This window comes from Ascaphus truei, chromosome 4, assembly GCF_040206685.1.
Source record: "Ascaphus truei isolate aAscTru1 chromosome 4, aAscTru1.hap1, whole genome shotgun sequence".
NCBI lineage: Eukaryota > Metazoa > Chordata > Amphibia > Anura > Ascaphidae > Ascaphus > Ascaphus truei.
Genome location: NC_134486.1, coordinates 248230773 through 248250470, shown reverse-complemented (window position 1 = coordinate 248250470; position 19698 = coordinate 248230773). Strand labels below are relative to the sequence as shown.

The 19698-nt window shown below is 39.8% G+C and overlaps 1 protein-coding gene across 1 annotated transcript in view; it reads right to left on the bottom strand.

Moving 5' to 3' along the window:
- The window catches only part of NKAIN2 (sodium/potassium transporting ATPase interacting 2), a 1223374-nt gene that overhangs the window by 620830 nt on the left and 582846 nt on the right, over positions 1-19698 (bottom strand). The window contains exon 3 of the mRNA XM_075597233.1: positions 14016-14096. Coding sequence (XP_075453348.1) covers positions 14016-14096 — 81 coding nt within the window. The remainder of the gene's footprint in view (positions 1-14015; positions 14097-19698) is intronic.

Sequence of the window (19698 nt, the reverse complement as noted above, 5' to 3'; positions counted from 1 at the left end):
TAAATGCTGTGTTACATGTTATATTAATGTGGAGAATTGCAAGCCCCCCCCCCCCCCAGGAGCCTCATTTTGTCTGCAGATCATTTGTTTGAGGGCTCCACCCTCTCAAATTGTCAATGATTGTAATATTTTTGCAAGCACAGAATATTTTTATTTTCTGTTGCAAATATTATTCTCTTTTAAATGTGCGTATCTTAGCACTGTTGTCAAGTATATATCTATAACTGTATTAGCTCCAAGCTCTAACTGTCTGCAATTACTGGGAAACATAATTTGCTCAACAACTTGTTGTTTTTTTTTTTAATTAGAACAAATAAATTGACTCTATTTTCCTCCCATAAAAATCATGACACAGTAAGTACTAGGCATATATTACATTCTGGAGAAATGCACATGTGATTTGTAAAATGTAAGAGAAATAATCACTAATGATTTGAATGCTTAATGTTTAGAAAACATGTTTGTATTCTAAAGAGCTCCTATAGCTTATTTAAAAATCACAATGAACCATCAGTGTAATAAATGCAGAGAAAGAGATGCTGTAGCAATAGCAATCCATACGTCTGTTCAATTCACCTGTCTAGGTTTTCATTTCTACCAAAGAACCTTTGGGACATAACACCTGAGTCTCTTCCTAAGAGAGGCTCTCCAATATGCATTCACTACCCCAGTTAGAAACACACCAACCTTCCCACCCCCCTGTACCTTTTGTTTCCACTTTCCCTTCCTCATAGATTGTAAGCTTTTGGGGGCAGGGCCCTCTTTACCTAATGTAACAGTGTATGTTTATGTTTTTTTACGTATTGTTTTTTTATCCTCTCTCCCTATTGTACTGCGCTACGGAATACGTTGGCACGTTAGAAATAAATGATAATAATAGGTTAAAGCGAATATTTACCAAGAGATGCAAACCTGTAAGAAACCTTATAGTCAATTCATATGAATTGCACCTACAGTATTAGTAAATATAGCCCTAAATCTTTTAGAGAAAGATAAGTCTGACATTTATGGAAAAGTATTGTAAGCTACTGTAACTAACACAATATATACAATAGACACTGCTAAATATATGGACATAATGATAATTATTATACAATCTGTAAAATGTATTGACAATGTCATGTGAGCAATAACTGAAAGAAATATTAATGGATTTACTAATTTCCCCGCAGAACATAATGACTGGGCGATAGTTGGGTGGAAGGTTATCCAAGGTTAGGCTATTGATACAGAAGGATGGGTTTAAAGAGGTAGACTGCATTTACAGTAAAGACAAGAGCAAGTACTCTGAGAGTATGAAATATATAGCCTGTAAGTGAGGGCGCTGCATCCTGCTAAAAACCCAGCAAGTGGATCTCAATGATCTGGTCTTAGCTTTTAAGTAAAAATTATTTCCGTACTACGTCTATAGCAAAATATACTGTATGTATGTATGTATGTGTTTATATCCCAGAAGTCCTTGCTATAGTGGAAGCACTGTATGCTAGGTGATAATGGTGGAAAGCAGGGTTGCAGACCTGTCTAAGACATGTGAATATGCTCACAAGCAATATTTTATTTGATATATAGCTTCTACTGTTCATTTAAAAAAGAACAACTCCCTGGAAACAAAGCACATATCCAGTCCACAGTACATGACATAACACAATACTGTTCACCATCAGCCACACTAGAAATGTATTCACTTTGTTGAATTTTTTCTTCTTCTATTTCTTTGTATCCTCTTATTTGCAGAAAACTGATATTTATTTTCGGGTCCAGTGCAATATCTATAAAATACATTAGGGCAGATTCATCACGCTCCGGTACGGGTTAGTGATTCCACCATCCTTTCCATGATGAAGTTCTTCATCAAATTTCCCTTGAGCCTCCCAAACCTCAGCTTCAGAGCATGATCTCTTGCTCTAACACTTCTCTTTCTCTGAAATATGCTTCCCTCCTGCACAACGCTGTGATATATTTGAAAATGTAAATCCCCTTTTCCTGTTTCTCTTCTAAACTGTACATGTTGAGCTTCTTGAGACTTTCCTGAACAGTTTTATGATGTAGACCCCATGATGCACCACGGGGAAAGCCTTCTTTGCACCATATATGATAATGGCCATAGATTGGGGGTGGGGGGAGTGCTGGGACAACTGTCAGCAGAAGGTGGTCCGCCCCAGTGGCCCAAAACCAGAAGATAGGCATCGTCATAAGTCTGGCCCAACTTTTCCTTTTGACTGCCTGGGTGGGATTCTACCTACCTGCTAGGTAGGGTTTGGACGAACCCCACGACCCGCAACTTAATGGGGAAGAGGGAGAGAGTGAGGAGAGAAAGGGAAAAGGGGGAGATATAAAGGAGAAAAGAAAGGAAAGAAAAAGATGGGGGGACTCGCAGAACCACCGACAGCAGGAAGAGAGTGGACCACTCCCCGGTCAACAGTTAGGGCATGTATTCTCCCCTCCCAGGGGCCTGGTGAGAGATTCTAGTTCGGGGCCCACAGGGAAAGCAATCAGGAGCCGGTCTACAGAACTTTACATATGTGAGGTCTTCTCAATGATCTATGAAATTATATCACTACCTTTGTATTTCTGCTGCTAATACCTTTCCCATCCCTGTACAAACTAGCATCCTCCTGACTTTCCCCATTGCTTTGTTACATTGCTTAACTATGTATAGCATACATTTTGTTATTGAGATTGTAAGGGTAAAAACCTCCCTACAACACATTCTGGTGGGATAATAACACAATTAAGGAAATCATGCATCACGCAGATTGGGAGCAAAGATAATGAAAGTGCTGTCTGTTTTCTATAATTTCTACTAGGAAAGGAATGGAGGCATTCATTAGTGAGAATAAAGCACGTAGGCGAAAAGAATGAATGAAAGTCATTGCTCACCATCAAAGAAGACACACAATATTAGCCGTCAAGATAAGCTTGACTGTAATTAACACATTGCAAATGTGAACAAAAACACCAGAAAAATGTTTGCTCAGTTACAAAATCCTATGTGCTTGTCCTGTGAATGGATTCAATTAACATCCTCACTATTCTCGGGCACTTTTTAAATTATTTTCTACATACTTTTCAATAATGTGGTACTACAAAACTAGGACACCACTGCAGGTTTACAAAACATTGGGTGGTATAAATGTGGCAAAATGGCCTGTTCATTAAACTGTGAACTTGTGGGTGACCAGGCTTTTGATCTTCACAGGCAATTAGTAGCGATAAAAAAAGGGAGAAATTTGCCATATTCAGTAAGATTTCTCAGTACAGACACATAAAAAAAATAGACAGATATCATACATCATACAGATATTATAGTCTAATATAATTAACATGGAGATACTAGGATCATGCATGTGTAGCCATGACTGGGTTTTGACTACCATTCTGCCCTCGCTGACATGCAAGTCCTGGTAAGACCAGACAGTGCCAGTACCAATCATGGGTTTCCCCACACAGGCATTCCATTGAGTGACAGGGGAGGATGTGGGATTAGGTCTGAGTGCTGCCCAATCCTGGGTTCAGACCTAGTACCTTCCCCCTACTGTACTTAAGGGAGTTGCAACCCAAATTCAGTGGTGTCTCCACCAATGAGAGAGACAAGGTATCATGCAGGACTGCTGTGCACTAGCAGGCCCTGGTCCTCTTCCCTAAGGGGGAGTGTGAGTGATTACTTTTTCCCCTGATCCTGCTTGAGGGCTGGGGAGAGAGCAGGGTCTGCTGCGGGGGCCCTTTGACCCGTAGTGAAGGTCCAGGGACCATCCTAAGTTTGGGAGACCAGAACAGAGACTGTATTGGGCAGAGGACTGCCGTGTTGCTGTGAGTGTACAGGAATAAAACCAGTTCCAGTTGAATATACCTCCAGTCTGGTGTGTGATCTTACTGGGGGACGGGGAGAGGTAACCGTTTCTACCGTAGGAGATTGCCTCCATACATCTGGAGTTTACAGCAGATGGAGGCACTGTGTACCATGGAGTAAATGTCGGGTATATACGCCAGAAGCCTGTCCTGCAGTCCCCAAAACCATAGGTGCATAACTTGGCATTCTGTGAGCCAACAGGTAGCATGCACCATACACCTGGTAACAGGGGGATCTCCCAGAGGGTGGGGGAAACACTGTTACATTTGGAGGCACTGCTGAGATCAGCGACATGACAGGCTTTCAGTGATGCAAGGCTGGAAGTTAACAAATATGCTTCCAGAATAAGTGCTATAAAGAGAGGGAGGCTAGGTGTGGTGAACTGCAGCCTACGCTGATCCACAGGGCGAGCTGTGTGTAATAGAGATGCTATTGCTGTTTGAAGTCCTATGTTTCAGACAGCAATGTGATATCTGGAGAGGGAGTCCCATTGCCGCGGGCCAGGATCATCCGAAGGTGACTATGGGGTCAGGATCAGATGGGTGGCATGTAAGGTACTGATGGGGTGGTGTCCAAGGAGGAGTGCCTGTTTTGCAGGTGCCTATACTTCTCTGTTTGAAGAACCACTACATTATCACTAGCTGTTGACATACAGTAAACCACAGAGTGCTCATAATGGACTGTGACCGAGTGCAGCCTAACAGGGGGAGCTTTGCTAGCCTGGGGTACACCTACACTTGGTAGACAGTAAAATCAAGTACTGTAAAGGCCTACAGAGAATGGATTCCTCCCTCTCTGGAAGATATACTACTGGTTACTGCTTTTTGTGGTGCGGTCAAACCTGTGAGGTAGCGCTGAGTGGTCCGCAATGAGCATATGTAAATAAACGCGATGAGCGTGATGTAAATAATTGGCCATTAGATGTAAGGGGGCAGATCTTCCTGAAGAGCTGAGTGGTCTGCAATGGTGTGGGAGCAGGACAGGCTTTTGTAGATCTCCAATGTTCACTCAGGATGTCAGTGCCTCCAGCTCCAGTGGGCTCCAGGATTTCCAGAGTCAGTCCCCCACTAGGGCAGATTCCATCCATACCCTACCCAGGGGTATATAAAAAGGGATGATTTATTGTGGCAGCAACTTCTAGCAGTACAGCATCTGCATGAGGATTGATCTGGGTCCCCAGACCTCAGGATGGTGCCTTGGCTCTCTGTAGACTTGAGGCCTATAATCTCTCTTGCTCAGCAGCCCACGAGGGACTGACTGTATGTTTCACTCCCTGCCGGGAGGAGCTGAGCGTCTTGCTTCCTCACCCCAGGACGGTAGGAGCTGAACAGCTATAATTTAGCACTTCCTCTCTGATGCACAAGATGGGGAGGGCACAAGGTCTGCACCATGATTGGTTACACAGAGACCCTTGTGGCACAACCTCTTCTATCACTCAGAGAGTCAGCATGAGGGGGGGGGTCAAAGCCCTAGGATAGCCTGCCACCGGCTGTAGCTACAAAGGACTTACGTGACCGGAGGCAGAGAGGCAGTCTGGACCAGCCATGGCTGCATATACAGTATACAAATATCGGATCAGCATTCAAAAAATAAACATTGCATCAAAACACATCTCATTTTCATACAGTTCTTTTAATTAAAAAGATAGGATTCTGAGATATGACACCATTTCTAACATTCAGGTGTAGGGGGGTGGTGGGGGCCATTGAAAGTTGCAGGCTCACCAAACTCAAATGATGAGTAATATTTTGTAAGGGTTAAATCTACAATTAATGATTTAAAAACACAAGAAAAATATTTTTTCAAGTTTGTTTTAATGTGAACTTTTATAGTTTAAAATCACTGTGCTTATAAAACATATCACTGAAATCTGTTCAATGTGTTAATATGTGAGACTTATGTGCAATATTTTCCCATTAAATATTTTAGAAAACCAATCAATCTTGCCAGCCTGAGGTAGGCACGAAATGATTTTATCTGACAATTCCTACCTCTGGATGCCCTGACGTGTATGTTCAAAGGCCATTAATGTAATGTTAAGTCATGTTTTCTACCGGCAACAGCATTGCGTTAGCTATAACAGCCCTTAGTAATAATAATGTGCACGGTGTTTACCCTGGCAATGCATATCAACAAAAGTCTGTTTCGGATAATGGAGAGACTATCTTGGCTTCCGGTCCCTAAAAAATGAGAGAGGGAGGAAGAAAGGGAAGAGAGAGGGAGCATTCTTTTTTTATGTTTTTAAAAGGCTCTCAGGAAGCAAAGGAATTTTTTTTTTTCATTTGAAAAATTTGGTGCAGCTTTTGGCCAGTTTTGCAGCTGGGGTGTGAGGATTACTGACGTGCACTTACCCCACGCTTCCTCTTGAGCACCCCCGCACACTGGGCATCAGCCGGCCGTACTCCCTCCCTGGCACACGCAACGCGCATGCATGCAACTATGATGTCATCTGACGCTGTGGACATTGGCTCCGCCCTCAGATTGCGCCGCACGCTTCCAGTGCGAGCCACGCACAAGTGACGCGTGTGCCACGCTCCCAAGTTCTGTGGCAACTACTGATCATCAGCTCTAGCAGCTACACCTGGATCTCGGACCCAGCCTATCACAGGCTTCCACGGAGGCCGCGCGTCCGCTCCACCCCCTTTGGGATTGGCTAGTCTTACCTGTATATGCTCAGCTGTGCCACTGGCATTTGGCTGAGCCTAGATTCTTCTTACTCTGTGTCAACCTCTGCTAACCTTGCCTTGTCCCTGTCCTGTTGCCTTGCTTTCTAGATTGACCCCTTGTGTACTGACCCGGCTTGCCTTTGGGCCATCCGCATCTCTGGAATACTGAAATCGGCTATCTCTGACTCTCCGCTCTTCCTGAAACCCTGACCATGACATTGCACCTTGACTATCCTCCTCTCTCCAACACTGACCTCGGCTTTAGTACCATCTACGTTCCGGACCTCTCCTACTCTGATCTTGGCAAATATTGACTACCCTGACCTCTCCGCCCAAGACCCGACTACCAAGACTATCCTACACTCTGGACGTGGCCCCCGTGCTGTGGCTGGTGTTTATTGTTATTCCTATCTCAGTACCGGGGTCTCGTCTAGTTTGTGATGAGTACAGCGTAACATGGGGGACTGATACTTAACTCCATTAATTTAGCAAGATGTGCGTATTTACATACGAGTTAGCATATCTTAAACATTTGACAAACCAAAACAAAATTGCTACCAAAAAAATTATTTATTGCATGGCTTGAAAAGGCAATTATTTCACTTTTATGAATAGCGCCCATAGACACCTATTTTCTTTTGACCCATATTTACTAAGCAGTGATAAGCCATAATACACCGACTGGCTACGGTAGACACCTTACACCCCAATTACTTCAATGGCCCATAAAGTGTCTTTCGGCACTGGAAAGTGCTTTATGGGATAGCTGCACAGCTTAGTAAATATAGCCCGTTAAGCTGTGATAGGTATGCATGGTCGCCCATAAGCAGTGCTAGCCCATAAAACACTTTCAAGCACCAGAAGACACCTTATTTAATGCATTTACTGTGTTAAGGTCAATGGGCCATAAGGTGTTTTTCAGCACTAGAAGGTGTGATCTGGAATAGTACAAATTGGTAAATAGTAAACATGGGCCTGAATACATTGGCACTGATGGAATGGTCAGTGAAATAGAGCACACGGTGTTGCCTCATATAAAATACAAATATTTATATTTTTACATTTGCTTTTACAGTTTTACCTAAAAAGGCAGTTGATATTTTGTTAATATATGTTACAAAACACATGAAGTGCACACTACCTTCAAACTGGTAATACTATACAGTAAGCCTATCCTAGCTGAGCTCACACACAGTGAATGGTACCAAGAAAGATAATGATAGCATACATTGCATTGGTGACATTGTAGGCCCTTGTTATGTACAAATGATAATGGATACTGTGCAATGTAAACAAGTAAATGTTTCAAATGTAATGGAGAGCATTCTGTTTATTAATGATCAGTAATGATAGATGCAGTTACTTGTTGGTATATCCATATACATTTCTGACCAGGTTTTGACTTTATAAATGAGGCTTTGTCAGGTTTGGCTAATGGAATTGTTAAAATGACCCTTTTGGTCTTGAGCAATCTGTTCATGATCAGTAATGAAAGGTCTGAGCATTGATAAAGTTGTGAGTTGTGGAGAAAATACTGAAATCTGCATACTGAACGGGAAAATCATAATGCCTTCATATTTATAAACATGACGCACATCATATAAAGAATTTTAAAAAATGAGCCAAACGTGAAAACATGAATAATGTCACATATGGCTAATTATTTTAGGTGAGAAAAACTGATTTGTATATGCAATATACTGTACAGGTTTTTTTTTTTTTAAACAATTCTAAATACAAAGCCTCGTAGATTTTACAAACAAAATCAAAACAAATACAACTTGTATAAAGACTTAAATACAAAAGCGTATATGTATCAGAAAAGAATAGTAAATAAATAATTATTTCAAAAGTCTGTTTGAGTCATGGTCTTGCTTTATACCTTGCATTTGATTATGTCACAGCGTGAAAGCTTTCCCAGTTGTTTCAATACTGTATGATTGATCTACTCCATGCATATCTCATTACATTTATCCATTTCTTCATGGACTGTATCAGTATATTTCTCCATAGTCATTATATCCATGCTCTTTTCACTTAAAAGAGAAATGTTGTGTTTGTTTCTAATCCCATGCAAAAGTGCATGCATTAAGCCACTACCAAATATGTGATATTAATGTAGAGATGTAACAAGACTTACTGTTTGTCTTGCCAAGGTACGGACAAATTAATGCTGTGGGGGGTCTGACTCGGAAGCATGTACCCCCTGCCGCGCAATTAAGGCAGACACTGTCCCTAGTGCCTCGGCTACAACCCTTGGAAGAACAAGTCTTGCTACATCTGTAGCTTTTAGATGGCTTTAGTTCTCAAGGTGGTTTCATTAAAAATATATACTGTACCAAGTATACATTATTGGCCGTTGTGACAGGGCCGTAACCCCTGTCTAAATAGGGCCCCCAATAGAAAGCCTTTATCTGGTTTATGAGTCCAGCAGGGAACTGGTTAATTGCAGCTACAGATAATTAGCCAATCTCAACCTGGCTCATCAGTCAGGTACAAAAGCCTCCTGCTTAATCTGCAGGGGATCTCTTTAGCACTAAGGAGGTGTGTGCTATCAGAGAGGAATACTTGGGAACAAGCCCCTCTATTCCATGATGCGGCGAACCTTGGAACCCGCCAGATGGTGCAAGACAAGGACATCGAGCCAGACCTAGACTGAGGTAAAGAGCCCTTGAAACAGGTACCTCTTTGAACTTTGAGTCAGAGGTTGGAAAGAAGCCTAGGGAGTGGGAAGTGTGAGTCAGCCTTTACAAAGGAATAAGGCTGTTTTGTTTATTTGTATGCTGCCTTAAAGCTGTGTTGTTTTTGGAAGATACGGGCTAAATAATAAACAATGTTTATTTCGCCAATCTTCAGTATGTCTCCCTGGTTATACCTCTGTGTTCGTATCCTACAGCTATCAAACTCTATTTCCTGTTAGAAGAGTCTGGATTCTCTTCCAGAATCTTTCTATGAGGGGCATTGCCACTATTTGTGTAGAAAGGTATCTTTTTTACCACCTCCAGTATCAATCAGAAGAATTGGGATCTACTTTATTCACTTTGTAGCCAGTAAAGTACAATCGTTATACATTTTCACTATATTGCGTTGCTCTATTATGGACCAAACAGAATCGAAGTTGTTAGTTTAATTCAGTTTCCCATTTATCTACATAGATAAGGTGTGGGATTCCATAGTTTCATAGCTTAAGAATGGTATTGATTAAAAAGGTACAATTGCAATTAAACAACTTAGAAAGCTCAAAACCCAAAGTATTATATATGTATACACTTAACAGTGCCCATTGGAGGGGAAAGAGACCTCAAATAAACAACGGTAAACAAAGAAGCCACAATGCACATCCAATGCTTCAAATTGTGTAGTTTATTTATATCATTTTTCTCCTTATAAGCATAGTTTGTGTAGTTAAATCTTTAGGCCAACACATGTTAAGACCTTTTCAGCAGCTCCTACACAACCAATTTTTCTTCTGCCAGAGTCATCTGTACAACACGTGGAGAGATACCTGTCAACGCACCTGCGATAGCTGGTAGATATAAATATATTGATATACTTTGCCTACATCGCCAGTATACCCTGTTGAAACTCTCAAATATTCTGAGGTACTGTGTACTTGGATGTGTTGTGTATCTGGAGGAATAATGTGACTTGCTACATCTGTAGTTCTTTACACATTGTCACTCCTACTTAGGACTGCATAATTGTAGAGGGAGAAAGGGGGTGGCCCGGTATTAAAGGGGTTGCACTCCATATGCACATCCCCTGACCTCACCAGAGAGACAAGGGGTTAACTGGACTGCGGTCCAGGGATGAGGTTTGCACCTTGTTATACCTTGAAAATGTATGTTCCCCTTTTCCCATGTTTCATTATAAGCATGTATTTTAATGTTTTAAAGTGCATTTCTGTATCTCCAGTTCTGGAGGTCGCAGAGAGTTCATATTTGGCCAATATGTGGAGTCACTGTAGGCATTAAAAACTGGCAAAGGTCGACCCACTGAGCCCACCAGAATGGAACTTATTAATATGTGTAGATATTAAAGTGTATATGTATTTTATTTTGGATGTGTTCTGAAAATGCAGACGCCATTTGCTAGGCTAATAGGTCATGAAGGGCAGACCGCTGAGTAGCCTAAGCACTGTGATCAAAAAGTAACTGCCTTGATTGTTACCCAATGTCTAGGGATTAAGTATTAGTCAATCAACAAACTCTGCCAGTCTAATTGTTACCTGAGGGCATGGGTTAGTCTGTTAGTCTGTGTCTCCACATTAGAGAGTGGATACAGATAATTGTTCACCAATAGGCTGTGTTCAATGTTAAGAATAGGGTTGCACAGGTATATTAACTGTGTCAACCCTACAGTTTTTAGTTGTGCTTCTGATACCATCTTGAATGTCACCGGATTGCTGGAGTTGTGCTTCTGATTCCATCTTGAATGTCACTGGACTGCTGGTGAATTGCTAGCGGATACTTCTCCATTCCCCAACCCTAAGTAAGTGTTACCTTCTTGTCTGTTAATTGTACTATATTGATGTGTTCACCTTATTTAAGGAATAAATTATATTTTATTATATCTAAGCCTCGTTCAGTTCAACCCAGATATTTGGTGTTCATTATATCTTGTCGTAAGCTACCGTGACAATAATATCCAAGTAGTGTAGAATACCGGTGAAGATCTCCTTACACTTTTTCTTGAAGACACACTTCCAATTAGACACAGTACTTGAAAAATTGTTTTGATGTTGCCAAAATAATCCAACTGTTTTCAATTTTGCAAAAATAGCTAACCACCATCATACATTTTCTACATTCTTTATATGCAGGTACTTACTGAGTATGCAAACGAAAATAAAATGTACTTTGAAAATCTTGAAATCCACCAAATATTAACCCAGATTAATATATCTTTATTCATAGTCCATATTATTTTGGGCCACCATAAACTAAAAGGAAGTAATACGGTTATTTAAGGTCTAGTCTGTGGCAATATTGCAAGACTATTAACTACTATAGTATAGCACAGTGCAGTACACATTTTGTGTACCAACATAGTGCATTGAATACAACACATTTGTAGGAAAAATATAACACCAAGTTTAATTTATGCTTCTCTGAAGTGATGCTAATAGGTTTCAATTTTATCAATACAAAAGAACACTATAAACTTACCTCCTGTGGTGGCTTCTGGATAAAGCTATAGTTTAATTCATTACGTGCCTGAAGGGTATGTTTTATTCTCCATTTCAAACCAATTTAATGTAATATATTTTTCAGCCTCAACATGTCATTTTGTAACAAGAGGAAATACTTATGAGTGTCATTACGGGTTGGTGTCATATTTATTCTCAGCTGCAAATGCAGAAGATGAAAGACTTGAATGTAGAATGTGAATGGCTGGTTAATAAGCAGCATGCCAGAAATGACAACTAATGTAGCAAAACAATCTCAAATGCTTATTTTATCTTGGCTAAGTGAAAATGTAAAGTCAAAAGTTGCTTAAATAACACACTACTAAATGATGGTCTGCTGTTCACGCAAGGTGTAAAAATCAAGTTATTTGAAGCCCTTATTTATTTATATGCATTGTTGTGCATAAATATCAACCCATGCTGCAGGGGCAGAATATTGTGTTAAATAAGAATAAAAGGAAAGATGGATTCCCATTCTGACATATGATTGTATTATTCTAATCAATCTTGTTCTGGAATCAGCTGGAAGTGTCATACAGTATGAGGTTGGTAATGGTTTGAGCCGCACCTCACAATGAGTTTTAAATTGATTGCATATGCTGTTCCTCACATTAGGAATATGGGGCCCACTAATGAATACTAATTAGATATAGGATAAAGTATCTATTGTCTAAATTTAGCATAGGTTGAACTTGATTGACGTACGTCTTTTTCCAACCTTATCTACTATGTAACTATGTAACTAGATCAATTCATATAATTTGTCCTCCCAGATTGGGGATAGGTAGACACATTAAGCTATAATTAGACAACAATATCAAACAGGAATGGAAGTGAGATGACCAGTCCCATAGAAAAACAAAATAATTAAATGCCCTCTTGTTTATCAGAACTTTGCCTTCCCGTTCAGATTGCTTTTGAATACATTTCTATGGGCACTTTCAAATGCCTTTCACAAGCACCTCAATGGACATAAGCCTTTATTTTATAAACTGCGATACCGGCGATCCCGCACAATTGCACGGATTGTCATATCAAATTAACTTCCTTTTTAAATACAGACTGTTCCCTGTCAAAAAGAACATTTAATTGCCTTTTCCTCAGTACTCAAAGAATGTAGATAATGACTTTTACCTTTATGACGACGATATGTTCGCCACTCCCCAAGAAACCCAAAGAGACTCATTTGGGGTTTTTTCTTATAGACATTCATAGCTGCATTTTTTTTCTCTGTGTTATCCTTCATGTGCATTAACCACAGTACTGTCATTGTTCTTTCCAATTAAAGAAGTGGATGATGTCATAAGACACCTTCTGGTGCCAGAAGGCACCTTTTCAGCACAGGAAGGTGTATTATGGCCTGGCACCATTTAGTAAGTATGGCCTGATGTCTCTTTTAATACAGGCGTTTCTACTGACTTACAGTACATTCTTATAAGCTCCACAACAAAACCAAGGATGATTTTCCACACAGACATAGAAAAGTGAAGCATCAGGACATTCATTCTATTTTCTCTCAGAGATAATGATTTATTTAAACATATACAGTAACAGTTTGTTTTCTTGCTTAAGTTTCTGCCAATTAACTAGGGAAGTGTATGCCACCTTAGATCTTATGGATTTTCTGTATGTTATTAAACGGTGCAAAACGATTCAGAATTTGAAACATTTCATATTATAGTTTGTACCAGTCAATTTGATCATTTACAGTATGTTAGGGTGCCTCAAAATGTTTGCATTAATTGATGCAAAGAGGCATTATTTGCATCAATGTTGCACCAATATTGCTCTATAATTGTAGTTGTATATTCACTGTACATTATTATTTTAATAATGTAGTAGAAATAAATGAGTGAAATGCTACATAACACATACAAAGTAATGCATTTCATTCTTATTCAACTAGGGTTCTAGATCAACCATTCAGGGTTATCTTTGCAATGCATTCTGATGATCTGGGACCATAATCTCTGTCCTATGTTACAAAAACTGTGTCAACATCTTTCGATAGCCTGTATTTTTATAACGGTGCACTATAAAATAGTTTTCATCTTTTTGAGGTATTAATTAAAAAAATACGACGGAAAATATGGGGCATCTTGAAATGAAACACTTCCACCACAGAAGCAGGGTGGAAAACCACAGTTCAACATACCAATGGTCAAGGCTTCTACCAGATACAGTACATACTTGGAAAAGTGCAGAATAAGTTGGGATATAATTGGATTTAGTCCTCTGTACTGGAGACAGATGCTAAACATTAACTGACAGCTACAATCCATTGTTTTAGATGCATCAATTGGTAACTTACCTTAGAAAGTTCCCCAACCTCCAAATAGAAGCAGATGACAAACACATTCCAAGATACCCACAGGACAAGCCAAGTAGCATACTGCGGAGGTAGAGTGAAGAAATAGGTCATAAAACAATAGGAAAATGGCAATAAGAAATATAGGAGCTAATTCGATAAACGGCGATGCTGCCATTGTCAAATTTTGAGATTGAACAAGGCAATATTTAGCGATAGAAAATTTGTGATTTCGCCATCTCCTATAAGATTCTGAAAAAAAACATGTCTATTAAAATCTCACATTTAGTGATGATAAACATACAAGAAGCGCAGTCAGTAATACCAGATGGTTGAGTGAGGGGGCAGGGTGGCACGGCAGCTACAAGTGAGGAGCAGTCAAAGAGAGAGTGGAGCGATGGATGAGCACATAGGACACCATCATCAGATGGACAGATTATTAATGTGGGAAAAGAAATTCATGCAAAACACATACAGTGCATTTAACATAATATAGTAATAATCCTCCCAGCAGCATCGCATCTGCCCTTCAACTCCTCCAGCCAGGGTATTATTGCAAGTAATGCTTGTAGTAATGTACATAATTAGGTAGACAGTGCCGGGAAAAGATACGTCCATGAAAAAAGGTAATGAAATAAATGGAATCAAAAAGTCCCTGCCCAACATATCTTAATGAGCCAATCACGTTTTAATCATGCAATCTCGCATCAATTACGTCCAATTTACCAGCCTTTAAGGTTGAACAATAAATATTGGAAATATTTGCGACCGATTTTGCATTTTGGACTTAACAGAGTTTATTGAATACCAGCGGATTACAGTTTCATGTATTTTTGGCATACTGCATGGATTTGCAGTGTCGGAATAACATTGCTTGAAAAAAAGTTGAGCTGTTTGGACATGCAGGAAGGGCTTTTTTTAATATTATTATTGCAACAGGATGCAAATCGGTGTGAAAATTGCACAGAAATACAGTTTTCCAGAAAAAGCATATTATAAGATGCAAAATTATTACTTCTGTGAGATAAATGCAACAGAAAGACTAAGGTGCTCTCTCACCATAAAAATGCGATAAACGGTTGTAATATCACCGTGACTCTCGGACTCCTATATGCACCCACAATACCGGTGCACTACTTCGGAGCCTGAATCCTGCTGCTCAACCCTCAGGAATCTTTCCAGGACCCCCAAGTAGAAAAAGATGTGAAAGAATATATAAGGGGAGCGCAGAAAATGATGTGGACAGATAGAGCCAATGGTAAATTGTCTCAAACACCACTAAACACTGGGGAATGCACAGGTGCTAAATTAGCAATCATCAATGCACAACCTCAGTCATACAAACAAATAGGGGGTGAGTGCATATAACATGGAGGTAAATAAAATCTACTTACACGGCCCTGTGTAAGTAATGATCTTCAAATTGTATCTTTATCTTTTTCCTGGTGGTTGAAACTTCTGTGTAGTCTCCAGCTGGCTGTTTCTCCCAGTACTGTATCAACAGTCGGTAAGTAAGTATTAAGAGTATATTAGGATAAAATCACAAACGTTTATTAACAAAATTCACCCCCTATTTGTTTGTATGACTGCGTATGTGCATTGATGGTTGCTAATTTAGCACCTGTGCATTCCCTAGCGTTTAGTGGGGTTTGAGCCAATTTACCATTGGCTCTATCTGTCCGCATAATTTTCTGCGCTCCTCTTATATATTCTTTTACTTCTGTGAGATATAACCTAGCAAGCAAGTTTGTAACCATTTTTTTCAACATTTTAGCAATACTTAGTTAAACGAAATAAAGCCACATTTATCAGCTTGCATTAGGTCAACATACATGATGAGGCTCGCGCCCCCTTGGTGAGTTTTGAGTTGAGGATCAGACAGGTGAAGGGGAGGAAGCTGCAACTACGGTACAGATGTAGAAAGACTTACTGTCTCGTGCACCACGGATGAACAAGCAAAGTCTGCAGCACTGGGGACAGCGTCTAACGCGATGGAGATGCGGTGGGTTCATGCTTTTGAATGGGACCCCTTATAGCATTAATCCGTTGCTGTGATCACGTGTGGCACAGCCAGCAGACACTTAGGCTTGCTGCATCACTTATGTGGGGTCAGAGCAAAAATAAACCCTCGGTTGGCAACTATACCTGCACTTTGCAATCCTATCAGCCCTGATAAATCTGTTAATATATTTAGCTCCAGGAGACACTGATACAAAGGCCGATATAAGCAGTGGATATGCTATAAAACACTGTGCAGCCCATTTAGGTGAGTGGGTCGAAAGGTGCTTTCCGGCACTGGATGGTGTTTTATGGCATAGCCCTGCTTCATTGGATTTGGTCATATCAAACAATGTAGAAGTAATAACAAATATTCAAGTCCTTGAACATTTGGGTAACAGTGATCATAACATGGTCTCATTTGAAATAAATGATCAAAAAACAGATTACTAGGGTTCAACAAAGACCTTAAATTTTAGAAAGGCAAATTTTAATCAACTGGGGTCTAATCTACAAGTAATACATTGGGATGATGTTTTTGCAGGGAAAAAGGTAGAAGATAAATGGGCAGTCCTTAAAACATTGTTAGAAAAGCACACTTATCAGAGTATACCCTTGGGTAATAAGTATAAAAGAAATAAGTCAAAACCAATGTGGCTAAATAAACAGGTAGGGGAGGAAATGGACAAGAAGAGGAAGGCGTTTAGATTCTTTTAGCCAGAAGGGATGGGGGCATTGTATCAGAATTATAAGGAATGTAACAAAAATTGCAAAAGGGCAATCAAATTAGCAAAAATGGATAATGAAAAAAGGATTGCAATAGAAAGTAAGGTCAACCCTAAAATGTTCTTTAAGTACCTTAATAACAAAAACATGAGAAAAGAAAACATAGGACCCTTTCAGTGTGAGATGGGTAGGCAGATTATTGGAGATAAGGAAAAAACAGAGGTACTAAACAAATTCTTTGCCTCTGTATTTACCAGGGAAGAATCAAGTTCAATAGTAGTGCCGCAGGAGGAAGCCACAACCTCCATATTAATGAACAATTGGTTAACTGAGGAAGAAGTTCATAAGCGACTTGAAAAAATTAAAGTAAATAAGGCACCTGGCCCAGATGACATACATCCAAGAGTTCTCAAGGAGTTAAGCTCAGTAATAGCAAAACCATTGTATTTAATATTCAAGGACTCCATTTCCACAGGCTCAGTACCACAAGATTGGCATAAAGCAGATGTGGTGCTTATATTTAAAAAGGGAGCTAGATCATAACCGGGGAATTACAGACCTGTAAGCCTGACTTCAATAGTGGGGAAACTACTTGAAGGTTTAATACGGGATAATATTCAGGAATACCTAATGGAAAACAAAATTATTCGTAATAGTCAGAATGGATTTTTGAAGGACAGATCATGCCAAACTAATCTTATTTGTTTCTTTGAGGAGGTAAGTAGTAATTTATACCAGGGTAATGCAGTTTATATGGTCTACTTAGATTTTGCAAAGGCTTTTGATATGGTTTCACACAAAAGGTTGGTGTACCAAATAAAAAAATTGGACTCAGTATTAATGTATGCACCTGGATTGAAAACTGGTTAAAGGACAGACAACAGAAGGTTGTCATAAATGGAACTTTTTCAGGTTGGGCTAAAGTCATGAGTGGAGTACCTCAGTGATCGGTACTGGGACCCCTGCTTTTTAACTTGTTTATTTATGACCTTGAGTTTGGCAATGAGAGCAAAGTCTCCATCTTTGCTGATGATACTAAATTGTGTAAGGTAATAGAATCAAAGCAGGATGTAATTTCTCTTCAGAAGGACTTGGAGAGACTGGAAACGTGGGCAGGTAAATGGCAGATTAGGTTTAATACAGATAAATGTAAGGTTATGCATTTGGGATGCAAGAATAAAAAGGTGAATTACAAATTAAATGGGGGAATCCTTGATGGAGAAGGATTTAGGAGTGCTTATAGACAGCAGACTTAGCAATAGTGCCCAAAGTCATGCAGTAGCTGCAAAGGCAAACAAGGTCTTATCTTGCATTAAACGGGCAATGGATGGAAGGGAAGTAAACATAATTATGCCCCTTTACAAAGCATTAGTAAGACCACACCTTGAATATGGAGTACAATTTTGGGCACCAATCCTAAGAAAAGACATTATGGAACTAGGGAGAGTGCAGAGAAGAGTCACCAAATTAATAAAGGGGATGGACAATCTAACTTATGAGAGAGACTAGCTAAATTATATTTATTTACAGCAGAGACTGCGACTATTCTAACACAAACCAGTGGCAATCGCCAAAAATACCCAGGTACATGCTGGATACATGCCTTAAACTTGCTTTAAACTAGACCAGCATTTCTGCATTGATTAATGGACCATCAGATTAACAGCGGAGGTTTCTGGCAGTCCCATTCAAACTGAATGGGACTGCCAGGGACCCCTGCTGTGTTAATCCTATGGGTCATTAGTCAATGCAGAAATGCCTTAAACTTGCCAGGTTACACCCAGCACATACCCAGAATGTAACCGGGCTAGTTTAAGGAAACCTTTAGAATAGCCGGGGTCTCGTCTGTACATTAGAAAAGAGGCGTCTAAGAGGGGATATGATAACTATATACAAATATATTCAGGGACAATACAAGGAGCTTTAAAAAGAACTATTCATCCCACGGGCAGTACAAAGGACTCGGGGCATCACTTAAGGTTGGAGGAAAGGAGATTTCCCCAGCAACAAAGGAAAGGGTTCTTTACGGTAAGGGCAGTTAAAATGTGGAATTCATTACCCATGGAGACTGTGATGGCAGATACAATAGATTTGTTCACAAAAAGGTTGGACATCTTTTTATATAGGAAAGGTATACAGGGATATACCAAATAAGTATACATGGGAAGAATGTTGATCCACGATTAATCCGATTGCCAATTCTTGAAGTCAGGAAGGAATTTATTTTTCCCCTTATGAGATATCATTGGATGATATCACTGGGGGGGGGGGGGGGTTTGTTTGCCTTCCTCTGGATCAATAAGTAAGTATAGATATAGGATAAAGTTTATGTTGTCTAAATTTATCATAGATTGAACTTGATGGACGTACGTCTTTTTTCAACCTCATCTACTATGTAACTATGTAACTATGTAACTATGTAACTATGTAATATGAACCAGAACTTAATACAGGAATGCCCTGCATTACGTATGCAATGGGACCGGAGCATGTATGTAAAGCAAAAATGTACTTAAAGTGAAGCACTATCTTTTTCCCACTTATCGATGAATGTACTGTACTGCAATCGCCATATACGTGCATAACTGATGTAAATAACGCATTTGTAACAGGCTCTATAGTCTCCCCGCTTGCGCACAGCTTCAGTACAGGTAGGGAGCCGGTATTGCTGTTCAGGACATGCTGACAGGCGCATGCGTGAGCTCCCGTTTGCCTATTGGGCGATATGTCCTTAAAGTGAGTGTTCTTAAACCGGGGTATGCCTGTATATCTCATTCTAAATTATTAGTCTAATTACTCTCAAAACTAATCCTCCAATTTTAAGGGGCAAATTAGTTGGAAAATACGTTAACACTGATATTCAGAGATGACTTATGTGTTTGGAGACATTGAGCTATATTTAAATTGCGTAATTAAGCTCATTGTAACTGTACAACGGTCCTTTACATCTCTAAACAATCCG